The following is a 25,584-nucleotide window of genomic DNA, read 5'->3' as shown; positions in this document are numbered from 1 at the left end:
TAAGGAGGTCGGTGGAGCTTCGAGATGTTCTGTGGTTTCAAATTACCAGAGGGCTTATGCTGAGTGTTAGTTACAGTTTGGATCATGCGTGGTTTGCAGTTCAGAAAAGATAGCCTGGGTAGGGCAGCACGGTGGCGCAGTAGTTAACACTGCTGCCTGCAGCGCCAGCGACCCAGGTTCAATTCCTGGCTTGGGTCATTGTCCGTGTGGAGTTTGCACATTCGCCCCGTGTCTGCATGGGTTTCCTCTGGGTGCTCCGGTTTCCTCTCGTAGTCCAAAGACATGTTGGTTAGGTGTATTGGCCATGCTAAATTCTCCCTCAGTGTACCTGAACAGTCAGAGTGTGACGACTAGGGGATTTTCACAGTAATTTCATTACGCTGTTAATGTAAGCCTACTTGTGACTAATAAATAAACTTTTAAGTAAATGACAGGTAGTTGGTAGGTGACGTTTAAACTTGGTTTGAATTTTGTGATAAAACAGAAGTTGGAAAATTGGCTTGTTTGAAACTAGGGGAAGAATTTATAGTGGTCTCCCGCGCAGTCTTGTGGCAAAACACAAAGATCAGCTTGGAGGTATTGGGTAAGTAACCAAACTAAGGAGTGGAGGCATTCCTATCAAGAGTCGGGTAAATTGGATTTTTGTTCCAAGAATAGCTGGAGCTGAGGAGAATTTTCCAGCAACTGTGGTAGACTTGTAGGTGGTCCCTATAGAAGTAAATAACAAAGACTGATGTATCTTTTCAGAGAATTCTTAAAAAAAGGAGGAAATCCGAAGACATATCATGCATATTTACAAACTATATTGTTAAGTTAGCAGTGGATGCTTGATTTATTAAGGCAATAAAGTTTGTGTTTTGTTAAATACAAGTGAAATCTTTTGGCACAGCTCTATTGGTTAAAATGTGGTATTTGAATTTCTTCTGACATGCCAACAGTCTCTAACCAGTATCCTTTGAAAAAAGGATACTGCCCAATGAGATAGAGGAGGCAGATAAGTGGTGACATTGGACAAACTAATTAATTGTGTTTAAGATGCATTAAAAATCAGCAAACTGTAGAAGGAACCCAGTGATACTTTCTAGGCCTGTACATTCTTAGTAATGCACAGTTGAAAACACAATTATGTAATAGTGACTGGAAGTCATGGAAGAGCTGAGGATTTTTCAGGGGCTGGAACTTCCATGGAGTAACAAGCAGTTGGATTGCCCCTCTACTATTAACTTGGGGTCGGGTGAGAATAGTGCAGTGGGCTCCCAAGTCTCTGTGGGATGCAGCAGTGTTAGGCAAAAAAAAAGCCATACCACCCACTTTTTTTTTAAAAAACAGCACTAGCTGCCTTACAGCAAGTACATTTGATGGGCCCAGACACTCCGAAGTTAGGTAAGTGGATAGGACAGTTGCTCAGCTGGGAGTGAGGGAAGAGTCAGCAGCAGGTTGGGCACTCAGCAATGTGAAGTGCAAGTTGGGTGTTCTGGGGCAGTGCTACGTTGCTCTGGACGTCAGATATTGTGGGTCCTTCGTGTCCTAGATGGTGGTGGATTCCTGCCCATCACAAGACTTTTGCTGATTACCAGGAATATGCGTCTCTGAAGGGTAACTGTTTCTCCCTCCAAGCTGCTGCCAGCGCTTTGTTTTTATTTATTTGGAGTCAACCTCTCTTCAGCCTGTTTTGTGATAGTTATTAAAATGCTACAACAAACTGTGGGCCTTCCAAGGTTAATACTCAGGTGCTGTTGGTCTTTCATTAACTCACGGCTCATCAAAAATACTTATCATGGATTTGGCAAGGACTGCCGACTCTACAAACTACATTCAGCTTTGAAGGGGGATTCAATCCACAATCACGCAAGGTTCCTTCTCTCTCAGGAATGTTTTGAGGCATATATAGCCTTGCCCACTGATAGGAGGGAGAGGAGGCTTGTCCAAGACTGCATGTTTTGGGCTGTCTGCATTATCACACACAGGTAGGTACCTGAAGCTCAACTATGACCAAGACAGGTATTGGTGCTTCCATCTCTTAGGCGGCACCAAACATTCAGAGTGTGTACTAGGTGCGCGCTTTCCATTCTGCAGGTATTGACTGACATTCCTTGCTAAAAGGAAACAGCCCGACTGCTTGAGACAGAGGAACGCAGGCCAGCAAGCTAAAGTCTGTCTGAGGAGGTTGAAATTTCGAACTGTTTTTTTTTTCCCAATTAATTGCTGGTGAAAAGATATTTCTGTATCATTATTTTAGCATGTGGTTGTATTCTAGATTCCCAAGCCTTTTTATTTCATTTTCTCTACACCCTAGCTATGAACGTACCTCTACATTCTGCACTCTCTCCTTTCCTTAACTATGAATGGTATGCCTTGTCTGTATAGTGTGCAGAAAACAATTCTTTTCACTGTATACTAATTCATGCGACAAGAATAAATCAAATCACTTCTCTTTTCAAAAAGAGATTATAAATAACAGAAAAGGCAAAGCATCAAATCTTACCTGAGCACGAAAGTTCGAGATGGTGGTCGTTTCGATATCCTTCTTCCCCAGTATTTCCATTTTTACTGGAGTGTTGGGGAAGTTAAAAGCAAAGTAATCTAAAAAGTCTGGCAGGTAAGTTGCTGCTCCATGTACAATGGCCATTACATAGTGCGCTGCATTCTTCTCATTTTCGCTGAAAGTCAAAGCAAGAAATTCTTCAGCAAACCCCTCCATCTCCATAGGAGACAAGAAAGAGAGTTCATCCATGTAGGCATGGAGCACTGGCGCACCACCATTTGGTTGATGCTCCACATGAATGAAGTGAGAAAATTTAGAGGAACCTGTCCGCAAGAGTCCCTTCCGTACACAGTGGTCTCTGTGAGATAAGTATGGTAACTGAGCACCTGAAGGCAAAGTACAATGGCTCACTTTTAGATCCAACCTGCCAAGCTGTCCAAAATGTTCAATGGAGGCTTTGTTGATTACACTCAACTCGTCAGAAGAACCATGCCCCAAAGTGTCCAGCTCGATATGAGTGATCCCCGCACATGTTGTCTGCACTTCCTTATTGTACATTTTTAGCCGCCTTGGTCGCTCACCTTCCCGATGTTTCTTTTTCTTCTTTTTCTTTGTCTTTTTGCCCAGGTACTCATCTGGTCTCCGGCTTTTCCCGTTTTCATCGGAGCCGCCTATGAAGGGGAATAAATTCCAAGATTGCATCAAATCCATACTGTGAAACTCACGTTGAACCCAACACCTCACGTTTCTCTGAGTTATGCAAGGACAGAATCAATAAAGTAGGAACGACCCAATTATGTTAACATGCCCTGTGAAATGGGTCCATCTGCTTATAGGTGCTATCTAATCCAACATGGTGCAATACAAACAATTCAATTGCAAAGGATAATGTTTTAAAAAAACATTCCATGTATTTGGGAATGCTCAGTACTTTAAGATTCTTTAATTTTTTTTTTACATAGTAGGAATGCTTACTAAGATAAAAGCACATTTTGCTTGTGGTTAAAGTATTAAGCTTGGTTGATATTTCTGACTGACCCAAAGTATGGAATAAGCATACAGCTTGCAAATGAAACAATTAAGTTTCAGTTAGCTTATACAGTGCTTCTGTGAAGCACCAGGCCAAACAATTTGATGCATTAAGTCTCCCTATACATTCTATTTGGGTTAAATGCCTGATCAGTTTAACATACAACTTAAGGTATTTTAATCAAAGGATGTTATACACTGAATAGCCAGAGATCTACACAAGTTCCCTTCTACGCTGCCAGCAGTATAAACTTAGAAAATTGGAATCAAGTTTCTAATGATTGGAGCATATTTAGCTGCCTGAAGTTCTCATATGTTATGAATAGGTGTAACATTGACTTGATATCCAAGACTTCAGTCTGCAGATTAACTTAGAAGATATTTCAATATCACAGGATACCACATAAAATATCTACTACTTCTCTCCCAGTTGGGCGAAACATGACGTGATTGACTGAATCCAGAGCTCTGACGTTGGCACTTAAAATGCATTACTGTACAATCTTAAATTGCAGTGCCTTCACTGAAAGAAGCAACATAGGCTGTCTCCTTGACAAAAATGGACATAGCAATTGATAATGATAACAAAAGCCAAAAAGAACGCAAAGACCTCTTTTATATAAATTTGTTTCCCCCGGCTTCAATTCAGAATTTACCAGTTGGGCAAATTTCTACATTTATGTAGATATATAGCAGGCATGACAAATCAATTTTAAAACCAAGCAAGGATATTCCAATATTTAAATTCCAATGTTTAAAACACCCTTTTGCATTTGAAAGGCAATACTAGTTTATGTATAAAATGCAGTGCTTGCAGCTGTTTGAATATATGAGGAAGCTTATCAATGTTAATTCCCTGCTACATTTCAATTATAACTTCCTGCACCACATTTATCATGGAAACCTCATGTAAACTTGTCATGTTGCAGTTGCATTCTCGTGCTGGCACTCTACACAGGGTTATTCCAGTTCTAGCACTGGAAATTTTACACAGGCATTTCCATTATAAATGTGGGCACAGCAGTTTACAGTAGAAACCCAAGGGTTGAATGTGAGACTTCAAAATAGAAACTAAATTTATAACTGAGGATGAGTAGATGACATTGAGATACAACAGATCAATCACAAGCTAATTTAATGGATAACAGGCTATAACTATCAGGAAAAACTGAACTGGCAGTAGCTCTTTTGACTAAGAAAAAGACCGAGGTATGACGATCTTACAAAATGTGCTTAATAAGGTAAGCAGAGAGAAAATGGTTCCGCTTGCAGAGCTAGAAGCCATAAAGATAAGCGAGTCACTAATAAATCCAATAGTAAACTTAGGCGAAATGTCCTTACCCAGATACTCGTTAGAGTTTGGAACTTGCTACCAAAGATTAGTTGATGTGAATACTACAGCTGTGATTATGAGGAAGTACATGAGGGGAAAAACAAAGGATATTTTGATGGGGTCAGATAAAGGAGGATGGGAGTAAACTTCTTGGAGCTGGCATCGAACTGTTAGGCAAAACATCCTGTTTCTGTGCTCTAAATACCAAACAGACCCGAGTATCTAAATAGCTTACTAACATTCCTATGTTTACAATTTTGAGTGCCTGATTCCAATTATTTGCCGATCCTCTATTCAGCCCATTTCTCCCAAAGGCTATGTTTGAGTTTGGATCCCATTGTGCAATGCCACAAGAAATCCTGCAGTTGAGTAAATGTCTGTTAGTTGAACAGTGAAGCAGGCTGCAACGTTCCAATTTTTGTTTAGAACTTAGCACAACAGTCAGGAAATCTTGATAAAAAAAAGCTACAGTTTGTGTGACCCTACTGGAAAAGGCAGCAATACAATACAAAGATCTTTTAAAAGCCTGCGACATGAAGGTTTCCAGGCCGTAACTGTAATGTTATCAGAATAAACTGGCGATTTTATATATATTCCAATTGTGGGCACATGGTGTACTACATTTGTACAGACTCCCAGGTCATTTACATAACTGCAAAGGCTGCCACGTTGAGCACTGCGATTACTGAATCCTGCAGCATACTATAAACTCGCCCAGTCTCAGTTACTGCCCTCAATGCCTTTGCCTGCAAAAATGACATGTGTGCTCCTTTCAAGAGGATACAGAAAATGCACGATTCACATTCTTTCCAGATTACTGCAGTTACCGAAAGTTAATAGCCTCAAAAGAAACCAGCACTTAAGAGTTTGAATCTTGGAGGCCAGCCCATTCTTCTCACACCACAAGCCAGTACTTCTGCTTCTGAAAGGTCAGAGTCAGTGAAATTTGGATGCATTTCAAAGCCTGGATAATCACATATTGTGCAATGGCTAGCTGTCACTAGCACAACCAACATCTCGTTGATTTTATTTTGGAGCACAACTGTACTCGAATACTGTCAAAAATCATCATTTGAATTGAGGCTTCGTTAGACTGATTTTTAAATTTCTGCACTGTGCAGAATAAATTTTGTATGAACAAAGGAAAATATGTTCAATCTGAAATATCAATCAACCTTTGACACAAAGGATGTTTAAATGCCTTGAGCCTTTTTCAGGATCGAGTGAAAACCACTGATACATCTAACTCTTAAGATTTTTCTGGAGAAGCAGGATTAGTCAGAGGTAATGTAGTGCAGTCTATAATCAAACACAAAGCTGATGCTACAGTAAATATGCATTCTGCTCACTGACACTCAACACTCAGAATTTTAAATAGCAGCAGGTGCTTGCCAACATCAGCTGGCTACTGATAACTTCCTCAGACAGAATAAGGTGTAGGGCACCAGGAATCTCTTCATGGTTTGTATTAAGTGCAGATTCTGTCCCTTGGTCAACTTCCTGAGGTGGTGGAGAACGTGGGAGCTGTTGGTGGGGACAAGCAGGTGGCTCTGGGCCAGACCTCAGGCCCAAGACAGCACGATGGCACAGTGGTTAGTACTGCTGCCTCACAGCACCCTTAGTGACCCAAGACATGCAGCTTACGTGAATTAGTAGGATAAACACATGGGGGTTACTGGGTAAGCCCGGGTAAGAGTCGGTGCAGACTTGATGGACCAAATGGCCTCCTCCTACACTGTAGGGATTCTATGGAAAAGGCAAGTGTACCTGCTATATCCTGAGACCAGCTCACACCATGTGACGCAATATACAAAATACATCTAAATTATGGTTTGCAAATTCAGAAGGTTCCAGTTTTGACAGTTAGCCAGGTCTGAATATCTTTTTGTATACATTAATGGCTCGTGGCTTCATTAGCAAGGCCAACTATACTTGTGTGATTGTTTTTGAGGTGATGAAGGGCTGTCTGCTTTGCTGTTGTAGTCTGAATGCTGAAGGCACTCCCACAGTGATATTAGTTTGGCTGGATTTATGAAGGAACTGCAAAAACGCATTTCCAAATCAGAAATGTGAAGCTCACAGGTGAACCTGGAGCTGGTTTGGCTGCACCAAGGTGGTAGAGGTCACAGGTCTGAAGCGTGCTGGCACAACCGACTAAAGAGCAGCTTCTTCCTGCTGCTATCAGACTATTGAATGGACCTACCTCATTACACTGATCTTTCTCTATACCCTAGCTATGACTGTAACACTATATTCTGCACCCTCTACCTTGCTTCTCTATGAACGATATGCTTTGTCTGTATAGCACAAGAAATAATACTTTTCACTGTATATGTGGAAATAAAATCACACATCAAATCAAAAAGAAGCCTTAGCAAGTTGCTGCACTGCATCTGATCACTATTTAAAAGTAAAGAGTTGCCCATTTAAGACGGAGGTGAGTGATTTTATTTCCCTCAGTGTTGTTTTTGGAAAAGGTGGTGGAAGGAGAGTCTTTTTAAAATATTTTTAAGGCACTGGTGGATTTATCCTTGGCAAGCAAGCGGGTGAAAGGCAGGATGCAGAGGTTGAGGTTACAATCAGGTAAGTCATTATCTTATTAAATGGTAGAACAGGCTCAAAGGGCCAAAAAGGCAGCACGATGGCACAGTAGTTGGCACTGCTGCCTCACAGCACCAGGGACTCAGGCTCAATTCCAGCCTCAGGTGACTATCTGTGTGGAGACTACACATTCTCCCCATGTCTGTGTGGGTTTCCTCCGGGTGCTCCGGTTTGCCATCGCAGTCCAAAAATGTGCGGGATAGTTCGATTGGCAATGCTAAACTGACCCTAGTGTCAGGGGATTGGGAGGTTAAATACGTGGCATTACGTGAATAGGGCCTGGGTGGGATTGTGATTCGTGTAGAGTCATAAGAACACAAGAAATAGGAGGAGTAGGCCATCTAGCCCTTCGCGCCTGCCCCACTATTCAATAAGATCATGGCTGATCTGAAGTGGATCAGTTCCACTTTCCTGCTTTCTCCCCATAACCCTTAATTCCCCTGTCTATCAGAAACCTATCTACTGTGACTTAAATATATTTAGCAAGGTAGCCTCCACCACTTCAACGGGCAGAGAATTCCAGAGATTCACCACCCTTTGAGGGAAGAAGTTCCTCCTCAACTCTGATCTAAAGTGCACCCCCCCTTATCTTGAGGCTGTGTCCTCTAGTCCTACTATCCTTTTTAAGCAGGAAGAATCTCTCTACCTCTACCCTACCCATCCCTTTCATTATCTTGCACGTCTCTATAAGATCCCCCCTCATCCTTCTAAACTCCAACGACTACAGGCCCAGTCTATTTAGTCTCTCTTCACAGGCCAACCCCCTCATCTCCGGTATCAGCCTAGTGAACCTCCTCTGCACTCCCTCCAAGGCCAATATATCCTTGCGCAAGTGCGGTGACCAAAACTGCACACAGTACTCCAGCTGCGGCCTCACCAGTACCCAGTACAGTTACAGCAAGACCTCCCTACCTTTATATTCTATCCCCTCGCTATAAAGGCCATCATTCCATTCGCGTTCTTGATCACCTGCTGCACCTGCAGACTGGGTTTTTGCGACTCGTGCACAAGGACCCTCAGGTCTCTCTGCACCGTAGCATGCTGCAGCTTTTCGCCTTTTAAATAATAATCCCTGCTACTATTATTTCTGCCAAAGTGGATAACCTCACACTTGCTAACATTATACTCCATCTGCCGGGTCCTCACCTACTCACTCAGCCTATCCAGATCTCTCTGCAGACTTTCCACACCATTTGCTTTTCCACTCATCTTCGTGTCATCAGCAAATTTCATCACCCTACACTCAGCCTCCATGGGACTCCAGACTCGATGGGCTGAATGACCTCCTCCTGCACTGTAGAGATTTTATTCTATGAAAAGACCAATTCCTGCTCCTTGTTTGTACTTTAGCTAAAGCACCAACTAAATGGCCAAATTCCAGTGCCTCGAAACATGTTAATGGTTATGCTTAATAGCTTGCAACAATGCTGTACCAATCTCATGTTTTGAGGTGACAGGAATAATTTAGACAATGCGAGGCGATGCAGTTAGGCAGACTTAACCAGGGTAGGACTTACTCAGTTAATGGTAGGGAGTTGGGGAGAGTTACAGAACAAAGATGTAGGGATACATGTTCAAAGCTCCTTGAAAGTGGAGTCATAGGTGTGACTCCAGACAGAGTGGTGAATGGCTCCCCAGACAGAGTGGTGAAGGCAGCATTCGGCCTCCTTGATTTCATCGGTCAGAACACTGAATACAGGAGTTGGAATGTCTTGTTGAAGTTGTACAAGACATTAGTAAGGCCACACTTGGAATACAGTGTGCAATTTTGGTTACCCTATTATAGAAAGGATATTAGTCAACTAGAAAGAGTGCCAAAAAGATTTACTAAGATGCTACTGGGTCTTGATGGATTGAGTTATAAGGAGAAGTTGGATAGACTGGGACTCTTTTCCTCTGCAGCACAGGAGGCTGAGGGGTGGTCTTATAGAAGTCTATACCACAATGAGGGGCACAAGTCAGCTAGACATTCAATATCTTTTCCCAAAAGTAGGGGAGTCTAAAACTAGAGGGCATAGGTTTAAGGTGAGAGGGAAGAATACAAAAGTGTCCAGAGGGGCAATTTTTTCACAGAGGGTGATGAGTGTCTGGAACAAGCTGCCAGAGGTAGTAGTAGAGGCGGGTACAATTTTGTCTTTTAAAAAGCATTTAGTCAGTCATATGGGTACAATGGGTATAGAGGGATATGAGCCAAATGCAGACAATTGGTATTAGCTTACGAGCATTAAAGAAAAAGGCAACATAGACAAGTTGGGCCAAAAGGGCCTGTTTCCATGTTGTAAACGTCTATGACCTCGGCAAGTATTTGCCCTAAAAATTGGCTCCAAGTGATATGATTACATCACCCTCAAAAACCCCCAAAAAACTGATGGTCACAGATCTGTGGTACAAATACATTTTCATTTGGGCATCACTGGCTATCTCCAAGAGGGTGTCCAAAAAGACTGCGCATATCGAAGTAGGCATCAAGTTTCTACAAAAGTGCAAGAAAGCAGACAAGATACCGAAAGGACTACAGATCACGAACCCATTCAGGTCAACCTATAACACAGACTACATGGACAGACTTTGCCGTCACACTTCTCTCAACTCCCCAACCACTCATACGCAAGCTCTACAGTAAATGCCAGAAACTAAGATAAAGTCCACATTCTCAACTTGCACTCAGGACGCAGACCACCTGCGAAACTATGCCAAGCAGACAAGACAAAGGAACATCTACATGCACACTAGAACAGGAAACTTGAGAAACTTGAGAAACTCAGCATCACCAACCAAGCCTCCCCCGTTACCACAGTAGAAAACAGTACCACTACAGGGAAGTCCATTGTCAACTTGTTGGACTACACACTTCAACCAGATGAAATTGACGTTCTCAGCTGAGGGCTCAATTTCTGCACCACTACCAAAATAGATGCCAGTCTCGCAGCAGACACAGAGGAATTCATCAGGCAAGAGGCTGCAGGAGTTCTTCCACAAACCCCAAGAGGCCAATAGCAAACACAATGAGACAGCCAATGAACCAGAACAGTCAACAGAGAGATCCGCAGTGCAGCAACCAAAGAGGGAAGAATTGAACTGGACTCTTCTGGAAGGCTGCTGCCTTCAACTCGACATGTATGCCCAAGCCACCAACAGGTGAGTCAATGACAGATTCATCAGCCGCACTCAAGATAGCCCCGAACATCACCCAAGCACAACGCAATGCCGTCTGTGCTCTCAAAACTGCAACATTGTCATCAAACCAGCAGACAAAGGAGGGGTCACCATCATACTGAACAGAATGGATTACTGCAAAGTGTACCATCAACTGAACAACGAGGAACACTACAGACACTGCAGGTCTGACCAAAGAACACACCTGTCAACTCAACAGACTGATCAAGATCTTTGATCCAGACCATCAGAGCACCCGCTGTGCTCTTGCCCCACGCAGTCCCTGCGTTGGAGATCTCTATTGCCTCCCGAAGATACACAAGGCAAACACACCTGGCTGCCCAGTCGTATCAGGCAAGGGACCCTGTGTGAGAACCTCTCTGCCTGCGTTGAGGGCAGCCTGAAACCCATTGTACAAAGAATCCTCAGCTTTTGTCGCAACACTCAACTTCCCACAGAAACTCAATACACATGGAGCAATTGAACCAGCAGCACTCCTTGTCACAATGGATGTCTTGGCTCTCTACACCAGCATTTCCCACAACAATGGCATTGCTGCAACTGCCTCAGTACTCAAAATCAACAACAGGCAATCTCCAGATGCAATTTTACAATCATCCGTTTCATCCTGGACCACAATATTTTCATCTTCAACAACCAGTTCTTCACCCAGACACACGGAACAGCCATGGGGACCAAATTCGCACCTCAATATGCCAACATCTTCATGCACAGGTTCGAACAAAATCTCTTCACCGCACAGGACCTTCAACCGATACAATACACTAAATACATCGACAACATTTTCTTCCTTTGGACTCATGGTGAACAATCACTGAAACAATACGATGACATCAACAAGTTCCATCCCACTAGCAGACTCACTATGGACTACTCTCTGGAATCAGTTGCATTCTTGGACATGCATCTCCATCAAGGACGGTCACCTCAGCACTTCACTGTACCGCAAGCCTACTTCTCCACTTCTCCAGTTTCCACCCTAAACAAGTTAAAGAAGACATCCCCGATGGACAAGACCTCAGTATCCAAAGGATCACAACAGACACCTCCAGACATTGAAAGATGCCCTCATAAGAACAGGATATGGTGCTCGACTCATTGATCGACAGTTCCGACGCGACACAGCAAAAGACTGCACCAACCTCCTCAGAAAACAAACACGGTACACGGTGGACAGAGTACCCTTCATTGTCCGGTACTTCCCTGAAACGGAGAAGCTACGACATCTGCTCCAGAGCCTTCAACATGTCATTGATGAAAATGAACCCATCCCCACACCCCCAACTCTTGCCTTCAAACAACCGTACAACCTCAAACAGACCATTGTTTGCAGCAAACTACCCAGCCTTCAGGAGAACAGTGACAATGACATCACACAACCCTGCCACAGCAACCTCTGCAAGACATGCCGGATCATCGACACGGATGCCATCATGTCACGTGAGAACACCATTCATCAGGTACACAATACATTCTCCTGCAACTTGGCCAACATTGTCTACCTGATACGCTGCATGGTCTCCCCAATGTACCATGCAGCGTATGACAATGGATGAATGAATGCCGCATGACAATCACCAGGCAGGAGTGTTCTCTTCCTGTTGGGGAACACTTCAGCAGTCACGGGCATTCAGTCTCTGATCTTCAGATAAGCATTCTCCAAGGCGGCCTTCACAACACACGATGACACAGAATTGCAGAGGAGAAACTGATAGCCAAGTTTCACATACGAGGACAACCTCAACCAGGATCTTGGGTTCATGTCACACTATCTGTAACTCCCAAGACTTGCCTGGGTTTGCAAAATCTCACTAACTGTCCTGGCTAAAGATCATACACATCTTTTTAACCTGTGCTTAATCCTCTCTTTCACTCACATTGTTTGTACCGATAAGACTTGATTACCTATAAAGACTTGCATTCCAACCATTATTTTGTAAATTAAGTGTGTCTTTATATGCCCTGTTTGTGAACAGAACTCCCACTCACCTGATGAAGGTGCAGAGCTCCAAAAGCTTGTGGCTTGTGCTACCAAATAAACCTGTTGGACTTTAACTTGTGTTGAGATTTCTTACTGTGCTTAACCCAATCCAACGTCGGCATCTCCACATCATCATTGGCTAGGCCAGCATTTATTGTCCACGCCTAATTAAACTCAAGAAGTAGTCATGAACTGCCTTCTCAAAGCACCGTCCACAGTGCTGTTAGATTGGGGATTTGCAAAGTACATCGCTTTTCTTTAAGGAGCTACATTGATATTCAGCGGTGTCCCTCAACAGATGGAAGGTTTTATAAAAATTCCCTTATTACCAGGGACACACTAATTAACATGTTACAGAAACAGTGTACACTGTATTTTTCAGATGAAATTGAGATTATTAGAGCTGAAAGTTTCTGTAACTGATGATTTGGTTATTTAAATGCACTTACAGAACAGAACTCAACAGTCAACAAGACCAAACACTTTGCATACCATTTCTGACCCACTAACAGAAGCAATTATCTCACAGTGAAAAAGAAATTGATGATGTCACATCCTGGTTAAAGTGAAGTCAGTGAGTTGCAGAGATGTCAGCCCCAATACAAAAACATCCTTTAACTCAGTTCTTACAGACAGAATTAGCAGACTGCAACAGAGAAAGATCGAAGTTAAATACCTGCCTGTGAAAACTGAAAAAACTACTTCTATTGTATATCCAACCCTGAAAAGGGTTAGTGGTTGAAACAACAGTTGCATTGTCACTGCGCTAAATATGTAACGTCCTTATCACAGGAACATTGGCACGGTGGCACAGTGGCTAGCACTGCTGCCTCACTGCGCCAGGGACCCAGATTCAATTCCAACCTTGGGTGACTGTCTGTGTGGAGTTTGTATGTTCTCCCAATGTCTGCATGAGTTTCCTCCGGGTGCTCCGTTTTCCTCCCATACTCCAAGGATGTGCAAGTTAGGTGGCTTGGCCATGGAAAATTTCCCCATAGCGCCCAAAGATGTGTAGGTTAGATGTACTGACTATGGTTAATGCACGGGGTTATGGGGATGGGGGCCTGGATAAGATGCTGTTTTGGAGAATTAAAAGTTTATTTATTAGTCACAAGTAGGCTTAGATTGACACCGCAATAAAGTTACTGTGAAAGTCCCCTAGTTGCCACACTCTGTTACAGTCAGTTTTGGGACCTATAAATGCAAATCTTTTTCTTTTTATAAATGAAAATTGATGGTTATATAGCACTTGCTGCCTCTCAGCATCCAGTCAGATTGTGGACAACTATTTCCATACCTAACAACACCCTGGAATCTTGTTACCTCAACAGAGCGAGTTGAGTTGAATGTACAAATCTACGTTACTTGTGCACTATTGCCAAATTTCAAGTACGGTAAGCTTTGACCAGATAACCAGGGTGCTGAATCATTTGTGATCATTACCCTGAAGTGGCTGGCACCTACTTAAATAGTTCCTTGCACTTTGGAATGTAAATATAACACAGTTTGTTGGAAACGCGGGAGAGAAGGGCAGGTTTAGTTTCAGAAAATAAAAAATGATTTTGAATAAGAGACTGAGATACCAGTAAAAATACCAAAGACATGAGGCAGGGTAGGTTTCAAAAATTAATGCACATCTAGCACAAAAATCACAAGCAGAATCCACTCCAAATACATCAGCTGGATTTCAAATATAGTGCCAGACCTAGATTCTAAAAAAATGCCAGCAAAGTGAACACAAAATTCAGAGATGTTTGCCAAGAAAGTGTTAAACTTCTCTCTGTATAAACCAAGCCTCCTTGTTAACACCTATCTACATTTAAAAAAAAATTACTTTACAAAAACTGGAGAATTCTACACGTCTGTTTCAGTTGTGATATTTGAATCATTTTTCAAGTTCCTATTCTGCTCCCAACACTCAGTTACACACTGTTGATTGCAGTGCAACATTCTTGTCTGGCCTACAGCTACCAGGAACCTTGCACATGATAACATTGCAAACTTCACTGTTTCCCATTAAGCAGTGCATAGATCACTTGTGCGTCACACAATCCAACTACACCACCTGCATAGACAATGTCCACATACTAATCCACAAATTACATACCACATGCTGCACAAAGACTCTACAACCTCCACTTTCTCAAGGACAAATGTGATTACTCAGTAAAGAAACCAAACTGGGTAAATCACCGCAATAAAATTTTCCTTTTTAATTTTCTCACCACTTCGCTCCTCACATACAACTAAAAAAAACACTTTTCTGTTGTGTTCTTCACAGCCTCAGGAAATGCAATGTAGGAAACTCAGCAGCCATTTTGTGTACAGCAAAATCCCACAAACATCAGTGTGTTAACAATCAGATAATCCACTGACACTACTGCAAAGTTAGAGAGAGCTAATAAGGAAAAGTTAGAGAGAACAAGTAAGGAGAGGCAATCAGTGGAGACTAGTTAGAAAAAAGAAATGAAAGGGAATTAAAACAGGAAAGGGAGTTGCCCCCAGGCCTTCTGATTGAAAACATTCTGTCATTTCATTGCTGCAATCAGAGATTAGACAGGCTTGAGGCAAAGTTGTTTTGTGGGACTTGTACACGCATTTGTGAAACTAACCGTATTTGGTTGACAGATCAAAGTTCCAACTACAGCAATGCTACAAAAACTTGCATTTATTTGGCACCTTCATCATGGAAAAATCACCCTGGCAGCCTCACTGAAGCATAAATCAGAAAAATTGAACATTGAGCCATAGGAAGGGCAATGAAAAGTTGTTTTTTAAATAAAATGTTAAGGGGTAGAGGCAAAGAAGTTTAGGTAAGGAATTTCAAGCATTGAGCCTCGACAACTGAAGGCACCATCTCCAATGGTGGGGATGTGGTGGGTGGGGGGGCTGTAAAAGGTTGATGACATATAGAGATTTCAGATGGTTTAGGGGGATGGAGGTGGTTATGGAGATCGCGTGAGGCTATGAATGGCATTAGGAAACAAAATAGAAACAGGAGTAGGCCATTGAGTGTATTCTGCCATTCACTGGGACCATGATATCCTTACCTCATCTACTGACCTTGGTTTCATATCCCTGAGTATGCCTGCCTAGCATAGTTCCAGCGATTTCGTTTAAAATTAACTGAGCTGCAGCAGTTAATGAATTTTGCGGGAGGAAGTCCCACATATTTACCTCCTTGTGTGAAGGTGTGTTTCCAGATTTCTCTCTGAACAGTCAGTGTCTAAATTTAAGGTTCTGTCACTTTGTCATGGAGTCCATCAGCAGAAATGTTTCTCTCTATCTACATCCTATCAATTTCTTTCAAAATCCTAAAACACAAACAGATCTCTCTTTAAACTCTATATTCTAGTTTATGCATTTCAGAGCATCAGTCAGTGGGACAGGATCAGCTGAAGTTAAGGGAGGCCAGTGTATGAGAGGCTGGCTAGAAGAGATTTGGAATACCTGTGCCTGGATGTTTCAGCAGCAGATGGGATGCTGCAGGAGTTGGCTGATGTTAGATTTTGACTCAGCTCATATTGGTACATACACAGTAGAACTCAGGATACTGGCGCATAAACATCTGGTCAGATCCCTGTTTGCAAATGCAGTAGTGCCAGAGTAACACATTACTGCTCTCTCACACAGCCAGGAGAAAAATTTTAAAAAAGAATTTGCATCTATTATGAAACACTACAAATACAAATTTGTTTTTTGTATAAGTTAAATCACTGCTGCAAATTGCTACCCCACCAAGAGCAATCTGGTGTCCACCATACCAATTCAAAATGCTCTCACCAGATAAAGCCCAGATTTGGAAAACAAGTCTGGAATTGAGTTATAACATTAGGTTCTTATTTGGCTGGCATCATCCCATTGAAACCCAGCCTAAGACACTATAACATACCCATCCATATTCCTTTATCCTGCCCTACCACTACCCCATTCTAAAGTTATATGATGCAGTAAGTGGTCAACGGTAATGCAAGAATGACAGTTTTCTGCAGCCTTATGCTCTGAGTTTATGGGAAGCAGAATTATTTTTAGGGGTCACACAAAGAACATTGAAAAACTGGGACTTTCTGAATAGTTCAGGAAGAGCTTTGGTTGGTTGCAAGGATCTGATTCAAGACAGACACTGATGTATCCTTCACGGAAACAACAGCTTAAAAAGGAAAATAGTTCTGATGCTGACCTCTCATGCAAGCTGCCAGGGTATTTGTACAATGTGGGGTCAAGTCTCGTCCAGAGAACTGTGTACAAAATTCCGGCACTCCCAGTGATGGCATGCTGCATTGTTAGAGACACCATCTTTTGGATGAGCCAACAATTCTCATTTACAATATTTTTGCACATTTCATATGGAGAAACATCCCAAGCTAGCCCATAGGAGGGTTACTAAACAAAATTTAACTTTTAAGATTTGTAAGTAGATATTATAATAGGATATCAAAAGTTTGGTCAGAGGTAAGGTTTTAAATGCTATATCTCCAAATTTGCAGATGGCACAAAACTGGGTGGGAGGGTGAGCTGCAAGGAGAATGCAGAGATCATTCAGTGTAATTTGGACAAATTGAGTAAGTTTTTAAACTTAAAGTTCATTTATTAGTCACAAGTAAGGCTTACATTAACACTGCAATGAAGTTACCGTGAAATTCCCCATGTTGTCACACTCAAGCGCCTGTTCGGATCAATGCACCTAACTAGCACGTCTTTCAGACAGTGGGAGGCAAATGGGCAAAGTGGGCAACTGATTATAAGATGCAGTATAATTTGGATAAATTTGGAAGCATCTACTTTGGTAGCAAGAATGGGAAGACATTACTATCTGAATGGCCTTAAATTAGGAGAAGGGAATGAGCAATGAGACCAGGATATCCTTGTACATCATTCACTGAAGGTAAGCATGTAGGTGCAGCAGGCAGTTAAAAACGCAAATGGTATGTTGGCCCTCAGTGACAGGATACAAGTGCAGGAGCAGGGGTGTTCTGATGTAATTATACAGGGCCTTGGTGAGGCCACACTTGGGATATTGCACAGAGTTTTGACCTCCTTACCTGAGAAAGCACGTTCCTGCTGTAGCAGGAGTGCAGATAAGGTTTACCAGGCCGATTCCTGGGATGGCAGGAATGATGTACAAGAAGAGATTGAGTCAGTTAATATTCTATCTGCTGTAGTTCAAAAGAATGAGGGGGGATCTCATTGAAACTTACAAAATTCTAACAGGACTAGACAGAGTAGATGCAAGAAGGATGTTCCCAACAATGGGAGTGTCCAGCGCCAGGGATCACAGTCTGAAGATACAGCATAGACTGTTTAGGACATAGAGAGGAGAAATTTTTCACCCAGATTGGCCAGCCTATGGAATTCACTACTACAGAAAGTAGTTGAGGCCAAAAACATTGAATGTTTTCAAGAAGCATTTGAGGCAAAGGGGTTCAAAGAATATGAAGGGAAGGCGGGATGAAGCTATTGAGTTGGATGATCAGCCATGATCATAACGAAAGGCAGAGCTGGCGCAAAGGGCCAAGTGGTCTCCTCTTGCTCCTATTTTCTATGTTTCTATGTAAACAGCAACTTAAAAGGATTTCTGAATGGAATGTCAGAGCTTAGCTGAAGGCAGGGCCACCAACAGTAGACAAGTTAAAATTGGTAGTGTTTTTGATTTGATTTATCATATTATTAACATAGTGAAAAGTATTGTTTCTTGTGCGCTATGCGGACAAAGCATACCGTTCAGAGAGTGCAGAATGTAGTGTTACAGTCATAGCTAGGGTGTAGAGAAACATCAACTTATGCAAGGCAAGTCTATTCAAAAGTCTAACAGCAGCAGGGAAGAAGCCGTTCTCAAGTTGGTTGGTACACGACCTCAGACTTTTGCATCTTTTTCCCGACGGAAGGTAGAAGAGATAATGTCCTGGATGCTGGGGTCCTTAATTATACTGGCAGCTTTGTCAAGGCAGTGTAAGGGAAGTGCAGACACAGTCAATGGATGGGAGGCTGGTTTGCGCGATGAATTTTGTAGTTCCTTGTGGTCTTGGCAGAGTAGGAGCTATATCAGGCTGTGATATAACCAGAAAGGATGCTTTCTAGGATGCATCTGTAAATGTTGGAGAGAGTCGTAGCTGACATGCCAAATTTCCTTAGCCTTCAAAGAAAGTAGGCACGTTGGTGGGCTTTCTTAATTATAGTGCTGGCATGATGGGGGGACCAGGACAGATTGTTGGCGATCTGGACACCTAAAAACTTGTAGCTCCCGATCCTTTTCATTTCGTCGCCATTGATGTAGACAAGGGTATGTTCTCCTCTATGCTTCCTGAAGTCAATGACAATCTCCTTCATTTTGTTGATATTGAGAGACAGATTGTTGTTGCCGCACCAGTTCACATAGGTCGTAATTGGAGCAAAGGGGGCTTCAGGGTCAAAATCTGGAACTCCCTCCTGAATAGCTCAATGGGTACACTTACAACACATGAACTGCAGCAGTTCAAGAAGATAACTCACCACAACCTTCTCTAGGACAATTATGGATGAACAATTATGTTCACATCTTGTAAAATAATTTGAAAGAGTTGTAGGACTGGAGGAAATTGCAGAATTAGAGTGGGGCAAAACTGTGGTGGGCTTCTAAAACAAGGTTCAGAATGCTTCAATTGAGGCATTGACATATAGACAGAATGTAGGCCAAGAGTGATGAGGGAAACAGGTTCGAGTTAGGTTATGGTAAAGGCTTGAATGAGTTCAGGTTTGAGTGTAAAATGGGAGGCTGGACAGAAGAACATTGAAATAGTTAAATCTAGAGGATGGATGAGAGTTTCAGCAGGTGAGCATTAAAGGGCGATGTTACAGAGGTGGAAATAGGCAGTCTTGGTAACAGCAGTACGCAATTGAATGTTAAACTGATGCCTCGACTATACCCACACAGGTAGGCACAGATGGGCGGCATGATGGCAGTTGTTAGCACTGCTGCCTTACAGACTCAGGTATCCTGGTTCAATTCCCAGCTTGAGTCACTGTGTGGAGTTTGCACATTCTGGCTGAGTCTGCATGGGTTTCCTCCCACAATGTGAAAGATGTGCTGCTTTGGTACATTGACCCAAACAGGTGCTGGAGTGTGGCGACTAGGGGAATTTCACAGTAACTTCACTGCAGTGTTAACATAAGGCCGACGTGTGACTAATAAATAAACTTTAACTAAAGATCCCAATATATTGGTCAAAGAGGAGCAGGGAGTTCTATCAAACAGCAAGCTCAGTAATGCAAGTTTTAACATGAGCACAGATTCAAGGTACAAAGAAACCAACTGGACTTCACACTGTACTGTTATGGATTTGATGGGCCAAATGTAGCTTGTTTTTTGAGGTTCTTGGAAAACGGTTGTTGGCTATAAGGTTAGCATTGATTGAGCTGGAATGGTGGCATTAGACCTTCCACTAATAACAAGTTTATTAGGTTATTCACTGATCAATCATGTGAAACTCAGCTGAAATCACAAGTATGCTGGACCTGGTGTGGCAGGTCCTTTTTGGCAGGACTCAAGTGAACAAGTTGGATAATTTTAATCTGGAAGCTTTCTTTGCCAGTTTCTAATCCCAATCCACAAATGACCAGGTTTGGTGATTTCAGTACTTGTCATCTTGTAGTTACAGGCCGCAGGTTGCAAGCCCTCTAACATATCTGCTGGTATTTTAGTAAACTTTCAGACCATGTGCAATTAGATTCTAGCACATCTGACTGACAGCACGAGCCCTGAGACCAGACTTGACAAGCAGATGATAATCATTTATATTATGACTCTGCAGCCACAGGCAATCCCAGCAGCCAGATCAAATCAACCCCTAATATTAAACTTGACTGCAACTTTTGGAAGTCATAGTTTAAGCACTTAGAGATGTCTGAAGGTTGGGGTAAGATGCTACACATTTGTTTGACATCCGGTCAAGCAAAAAGTTGAAGCTAACAGAACTTCAAGATGCAATGGAGGAATATGACCAGAAGTCGTTCGGCCCATTGAATCTGCAATGCCACTTTGAAAGAGCAGTCTACCAAGTCCCACTCTCCTGCTTTAGCCCTGGAACCTTGCATATTCTCTCTTTTCAGATAACAGTTCAGTTTCCTTTTGAATACCCCTCAGGAGGTACACTACAAACTCCAACCACTCTGACGAAAAATGTTTTCACATCACTTTTACAGGGGGTGACCATTGACCAGAAACTGAACTGCACCAGACACAGAAACACTGTGGCTAGAACAGGTCAGGAGACTGGGAATTCCAAGCTGAATAATTCATCTCCTGACTTCTCAAACACTCTCCACCACAGAATACTCTCCCCTAGTCTGGATGAGTACATCTCCAATAACACTCAAGATGCCTGACACCATCCAGGACAAAGCAGCTGATGGATTGGCACCACATCCACAAACATCATTTTATCCACCAGCAAACAGCGACAGCAATGTGTACCATCTACAAGATGTATTGCAGGAACTCACCAAGGTTCCTTTGACAGCAGCTTCCAAACTCGGGACATCTACCACCTGGCAGGGCAAGAACAGCAGGCGTAAGGGAACACCACAACCTGCCCTGAGTCATGTGCCATCTGACTTGAAGGTCTATTGCCAATCGTTTCCTGTCACTGGGTCAAAATCCTGGAACTTCCTTCCTAACAGCACTGTGCAAGCACCAGCACCACAAGGACTGCGGTGGTTCAAGATGGCCCCCACCTTCTCAAGGAGAATTCAGGGTGAGTAACTAGTGCTGGCCTCACCCAATGACACTCACATTCCATGGAAGAATGAAAAACAAACAAAATCAGATAGTAAATAGATTTAGAGTCTCCACCGATCTCCCAAATTTTACAGCTAATCCAAACACTGCCCTAACCTGAACAGAAAAAGATCTTCAACCTACAATTGCTATTCAACAATCTGACTCCAACCTTAAATAAAGTCAACCAAAATGGTTTTCAGGTATAAACCCATTCAACGAAACAGACAATCAAACATTTCTTAGTCTACTCAGTGAGATAATTAATCACACTATACACAGGATTTTACTCTACACAATAGGTTTTTTTTCAATGAACTGCAAATCATAACTGTTAAGCCCTCTGACATGAAACAACAGAATCACCAACAGTTCCTATCTAAGCAAACTGAGTCCGAACAGGACAAGGCCCTGATACAATGGATGTAACAGAGGAAGGAAACAACTCAGATTTACTTTCCATATCTCAAAATGCTTCACATCCAATGAATGGTCTTACATGTTTAGTTACTGCTGAATAGTCAAATATAGCCAACTTTACATAATAAAATCCCATAGCAAACAAAGCAATTGGCTAATTTTCAACTCTAAGAATCTTGATTTAGGACTAAAACTTCTCAAAGTTCAATCTTGGGTTACAGTTTCTGAAATTTCCCAAAATCCATGATTTGATCATTTGATGTCCGCCATCGCCATGCATTCACTCCTCTAGATCACAAGAGCATGCATTCAAACCCACCACCCAAAGCTCTGGAACACAATCACTGCAGCATTGCCCCTCCTGAAAAATCAGATCAAAGCTTTGGGAGTGTGTCTAGAGATGGACACACCCCACTCTCCCCAACATACTAGAACTGGACACACACCTCTCCCCAACACACTGGGACTGGACACACACTTCTCCCCAACATACTGAGGCTGGACACCCTTTCCTCTGCCCAACACACTGGGGCTGGACACACCCACAACCCTCTCCCCAACACACTGGGGATGGACACAGAACACCCCCGTCCCCAACACACTGGGGCTGGACACAGAACACCCCCGTCCCCAACACACTGGGGCTGGACACACCCCCACCCCTCACTGCGACACACTGGGGCTGGACACAACCCCCACACCCTCCCCAACACACTGCGGCTGGACACCACACCCTCCCTGACACACTGGGGCTGGACACCACACCCTCCCCCTCCTGACACACTGGGGCTGGACACCACACCCTCCCCCTCCTGACACACTGGGGCTGGACACCACACCCTCCCCCTCCCGACACACTGGGCCTGGGCAGAACCCCCATCCCTCTCCGCGACCCACAGGGGCTGGGCGCTACACCCTCTTCATGACAAGCTGGGGCTGGACACAGTCCCCCCCCAGGACACGTTGGGGCTGGACACAGTCCCCACAGCCGCCCACCCCTGCCCCCCACCCCCACCCCCACCAACCACATGCTGGGGCTGGACACACCCCCCCTCCCGAACACGCTGGGGCTGGACACACCCCCCCTCCCGATAACGCTGGGGCTGGACACACCCCCCCTCCCGATAACGCTGGGGCTGGACACACCCCCCCCTCCCAACACACTGGGGCTGGACACACCCCCCCCTCCCAACACACTGGGGCTGGACACACCCCCCCCTCCCAACACACTGGGGCTGGACACACCCCCCCCTCCCAACACACTGGGGCTGGACACACCCCCCCCTCCCAACACACTGGGGCTGGACACACCCCCCCCTCCCAACACACTGGGGCTGGACACACCCCCCCCTCCCAACACACTGGGGCTGGACACACCCCCCCCTCCCAACACACTGGGGCTGGACACACCCCCCCCTCCCAACACACTGGGGCTGGACACACCCCCCCCTCCCAACACACTGGGGCTGGACACACCCCCCCCTCCCAACACACTGGGGCTGGACACACCCCCCCCCTCCCAACACACTGGGGCTGGACACACCCCCCCCTCCCAACACACTGGGGCTGGACACACCCCCCCCTCCCAACACACTGGGGCTGGACACACCCCCCCCTCCCAACACACTGGGGCTGGACACACCCCCCCCTCCCAACACACTGGGGCTGGACACACCCCCCCCTCCCAACACACTGGGGCTGGACACACCCCCCCCTCCCAACACACTGGGGCTGGACACACCCCCCCCTCCCAACACACTGGGGCTGGACACACCCCCCCCTCCCAACACACTGGGGCTGGACACACCCCCCCCTCCCAACACACTGGGGCTGGACACACCCCCTCCTTCCCAACACACTGAGGCTGGACACACCCTCCTTCCCAACACACTGAGGCTGGGGCTGAGCACACATCGCCCCCCCCCTCCTTTTCCCCCAGTTACCTTTCGGCAGCGGCCGACAGTCGCTGTTCTCTTTCCGCGGCCGGTGCTTCTTCTCCTTGTCCCGGTGCAGGTGCTTCTCTTTGGGACTCTTGGCCTTGGGGAGTGCGGTGCTGGGGGGGTGGGCAGCGGCAGGCCCGGAGGGGGGAGGCCCGGAGCCTGGGCCCGGCGCTGAGGGCGGCGGCGGCCGCCGCACCGAGTGGAGGGGGGCGGGGGTCGGGTAGCGGAGCGCGGGGCCGGGTGCGGCGGGAGGCCGGAGGGTGAGGCCGTGGTGCTGGGTCTTGCGGCGCTTGGCGGCGGGGCTCGGGCTGGGCCCGGGCCCGGCTCCGGGCTCCCTCTCCCGCGGCTCCTTGTTCGGCGCCTTCAGGCGGAGCAGGCCGAGCTGCGCCATCGCAAACCGGCAGTGACGTCCCGCGGCCGGAAGTGCCGGACGGACAGAGTGGCGCGTGCACCGCCGCACGGCAGCCGGAAGTGACGCCACCCATGGGCGGGACGACCTCACCTGGCGCGTCCGCGGCACCGGCCGGGCGCCATCTTGGAAGAGGCAGAGGGTCTGAGAGGGCACTTCTGCTCATGGGGCTATTCAGAACTATATGGGGCACAGATAGGAAATATCCCATTGAAATGAGGAGCAATGTATTGCTGAGGGCTGTTAATCTTTGGCATTCTATTTCCAGAGTAACCATTCAGTCCTGTAATTTCTTGGTGAACACAATAAGAAGCATCGCAACACCAGGTTTAAGTCCAACCAGTTTATTTGATATAATTCCACAAGCTTTCGGAAACAGGGTTCCTTCATCAGGTGTGTAGCCAAATAGGCCTCTAAAATGGCATTTTGTAAAGCACTCCGGGATAACTGGGCAAGAAACTAAACCGACAGGCTGCAGTTTAAAGACAGACAAACAGGCTGCAACCCTGATGAGCAAATACACAGGATATGGGCCATCTCCAGGATGAAAGAGACTTTCTGGTCACACTGGGTTGTGTGCCAGACGTAAAGGCACCGTGAATCCTTATTTAGGAGGAAGGTATGTGACCCATGTGCCTACAACACCTACAGGCATGGCCGCCAGGGACACACCCAGAGATCGGTGTGGTAGCACCTGATTGGACTCTTATCGATCAGGGTGATCAAGTCCTGATCGATTGATTGGCAATGGCCAAAAAAAAGGGCGTGAAACCAAACATGGTATAAAGGATGCTGCACAACCAGGAATCTCTCGCTCTCTGACCCCACGAACAAGCTACAATGACGGAGAGCCACCACACCTGAGAAGGGAGGAAAGAAAGAAGATCAGAGCCAGGGTACCACACCAGACTAAAGGACCAGACTACACAGACAACTACCGAGACCAGTGAAGAGATAAAGGCCACTATTTGTTTGAGGACTTGTCAGTCACACAAAGTTAAGTCAAGGTCTTGTATTGTACTTGAATTCTAGTATTTTCTGTAAGATAACTTATTGTTGGTCGGGTGGGTGATTATTGATTGTGTGGGTTTAAATAAATATTGTTTGTACTAATAAGATGTCTACTCAAAGTTATTTGTCCACCGTATAAGGGTTAAAACAGGCTGATTTTTACAACAGGTGTGTTTAAGATTCTGATCAGAGAAGGGTATGTAAAGACACACACAGTTTACAGAATACTGATTAGAACGCAAGTCTTTGCAGCTAACCTGCTATTTATTAGTGCCACAAGTAGGCTTACGTTAACAATGCACTGAAGTTACTATGAAAATCCCCCAGTCGTCACCCTCCAGCGCCTATTCGGGTACACTGAGGGAGAATTTAGCACGGCCAATGCACCCTAACCAGCACGTCTTTCAGAGACGAAACTGGAGCACCCCGAGGAAACCCATGCAGTC

The 25,584-nt window shown here is 44.8% G+C and overlaps 1 protein-coding gene across 1 annotated transcript in view; it reads right to left on the bottom strand.

The window, feature by feature from the left end:
* The window catches only part of LOC145356805 (lysine-specific demethylase 9-like), a 79,420-nt gene extending 55,246 nt beyond the window's left edge, over nt 1–24,174 (bottom strand). The window contains exons 1-2 of the mRNA XM_080209694.1: nt 23,722–24,174; nt 2,486–3,156 (exon numbers count right to left, since the gene is read on the bottom strand). Coding sequence (XP_080065820.1) covers nt 2,486–3,156; nt 23,722–24,109 — 1,059 coding nt within the window. The 5' untranslated portion in view covers nt 24,110–24,174. The remainder of the gene's footprint in view (nt 1–2,485; nt 3,157–23,721) is intronic.
* Between the last annotated feature and the right edge of the window lie 1,410 nt (nt 24,175–25,584).

Source organism: Carcharhinus amblyrhynchos, chromosome 22 (assembly GCF_965287045.1).
Source record: "Carcharhinus amblyrhynchos chromosome 22, sCarAmb.v2.hapA, whole genome shotgun sequence".
NCBI classification, from domain to species: Eukaryota; Metazoa; Chordata; class Chondrichthyes; order Carcharhiniformes; family Carcharhinidae; genus Carcharhinus; species Carcharhinus amblyrhynchos.
The sequence above is the reverse complement of the archived record's forward strand: the minus strand, read 5'-3'. Positions and strand labels throughout refer to the sequence as shown.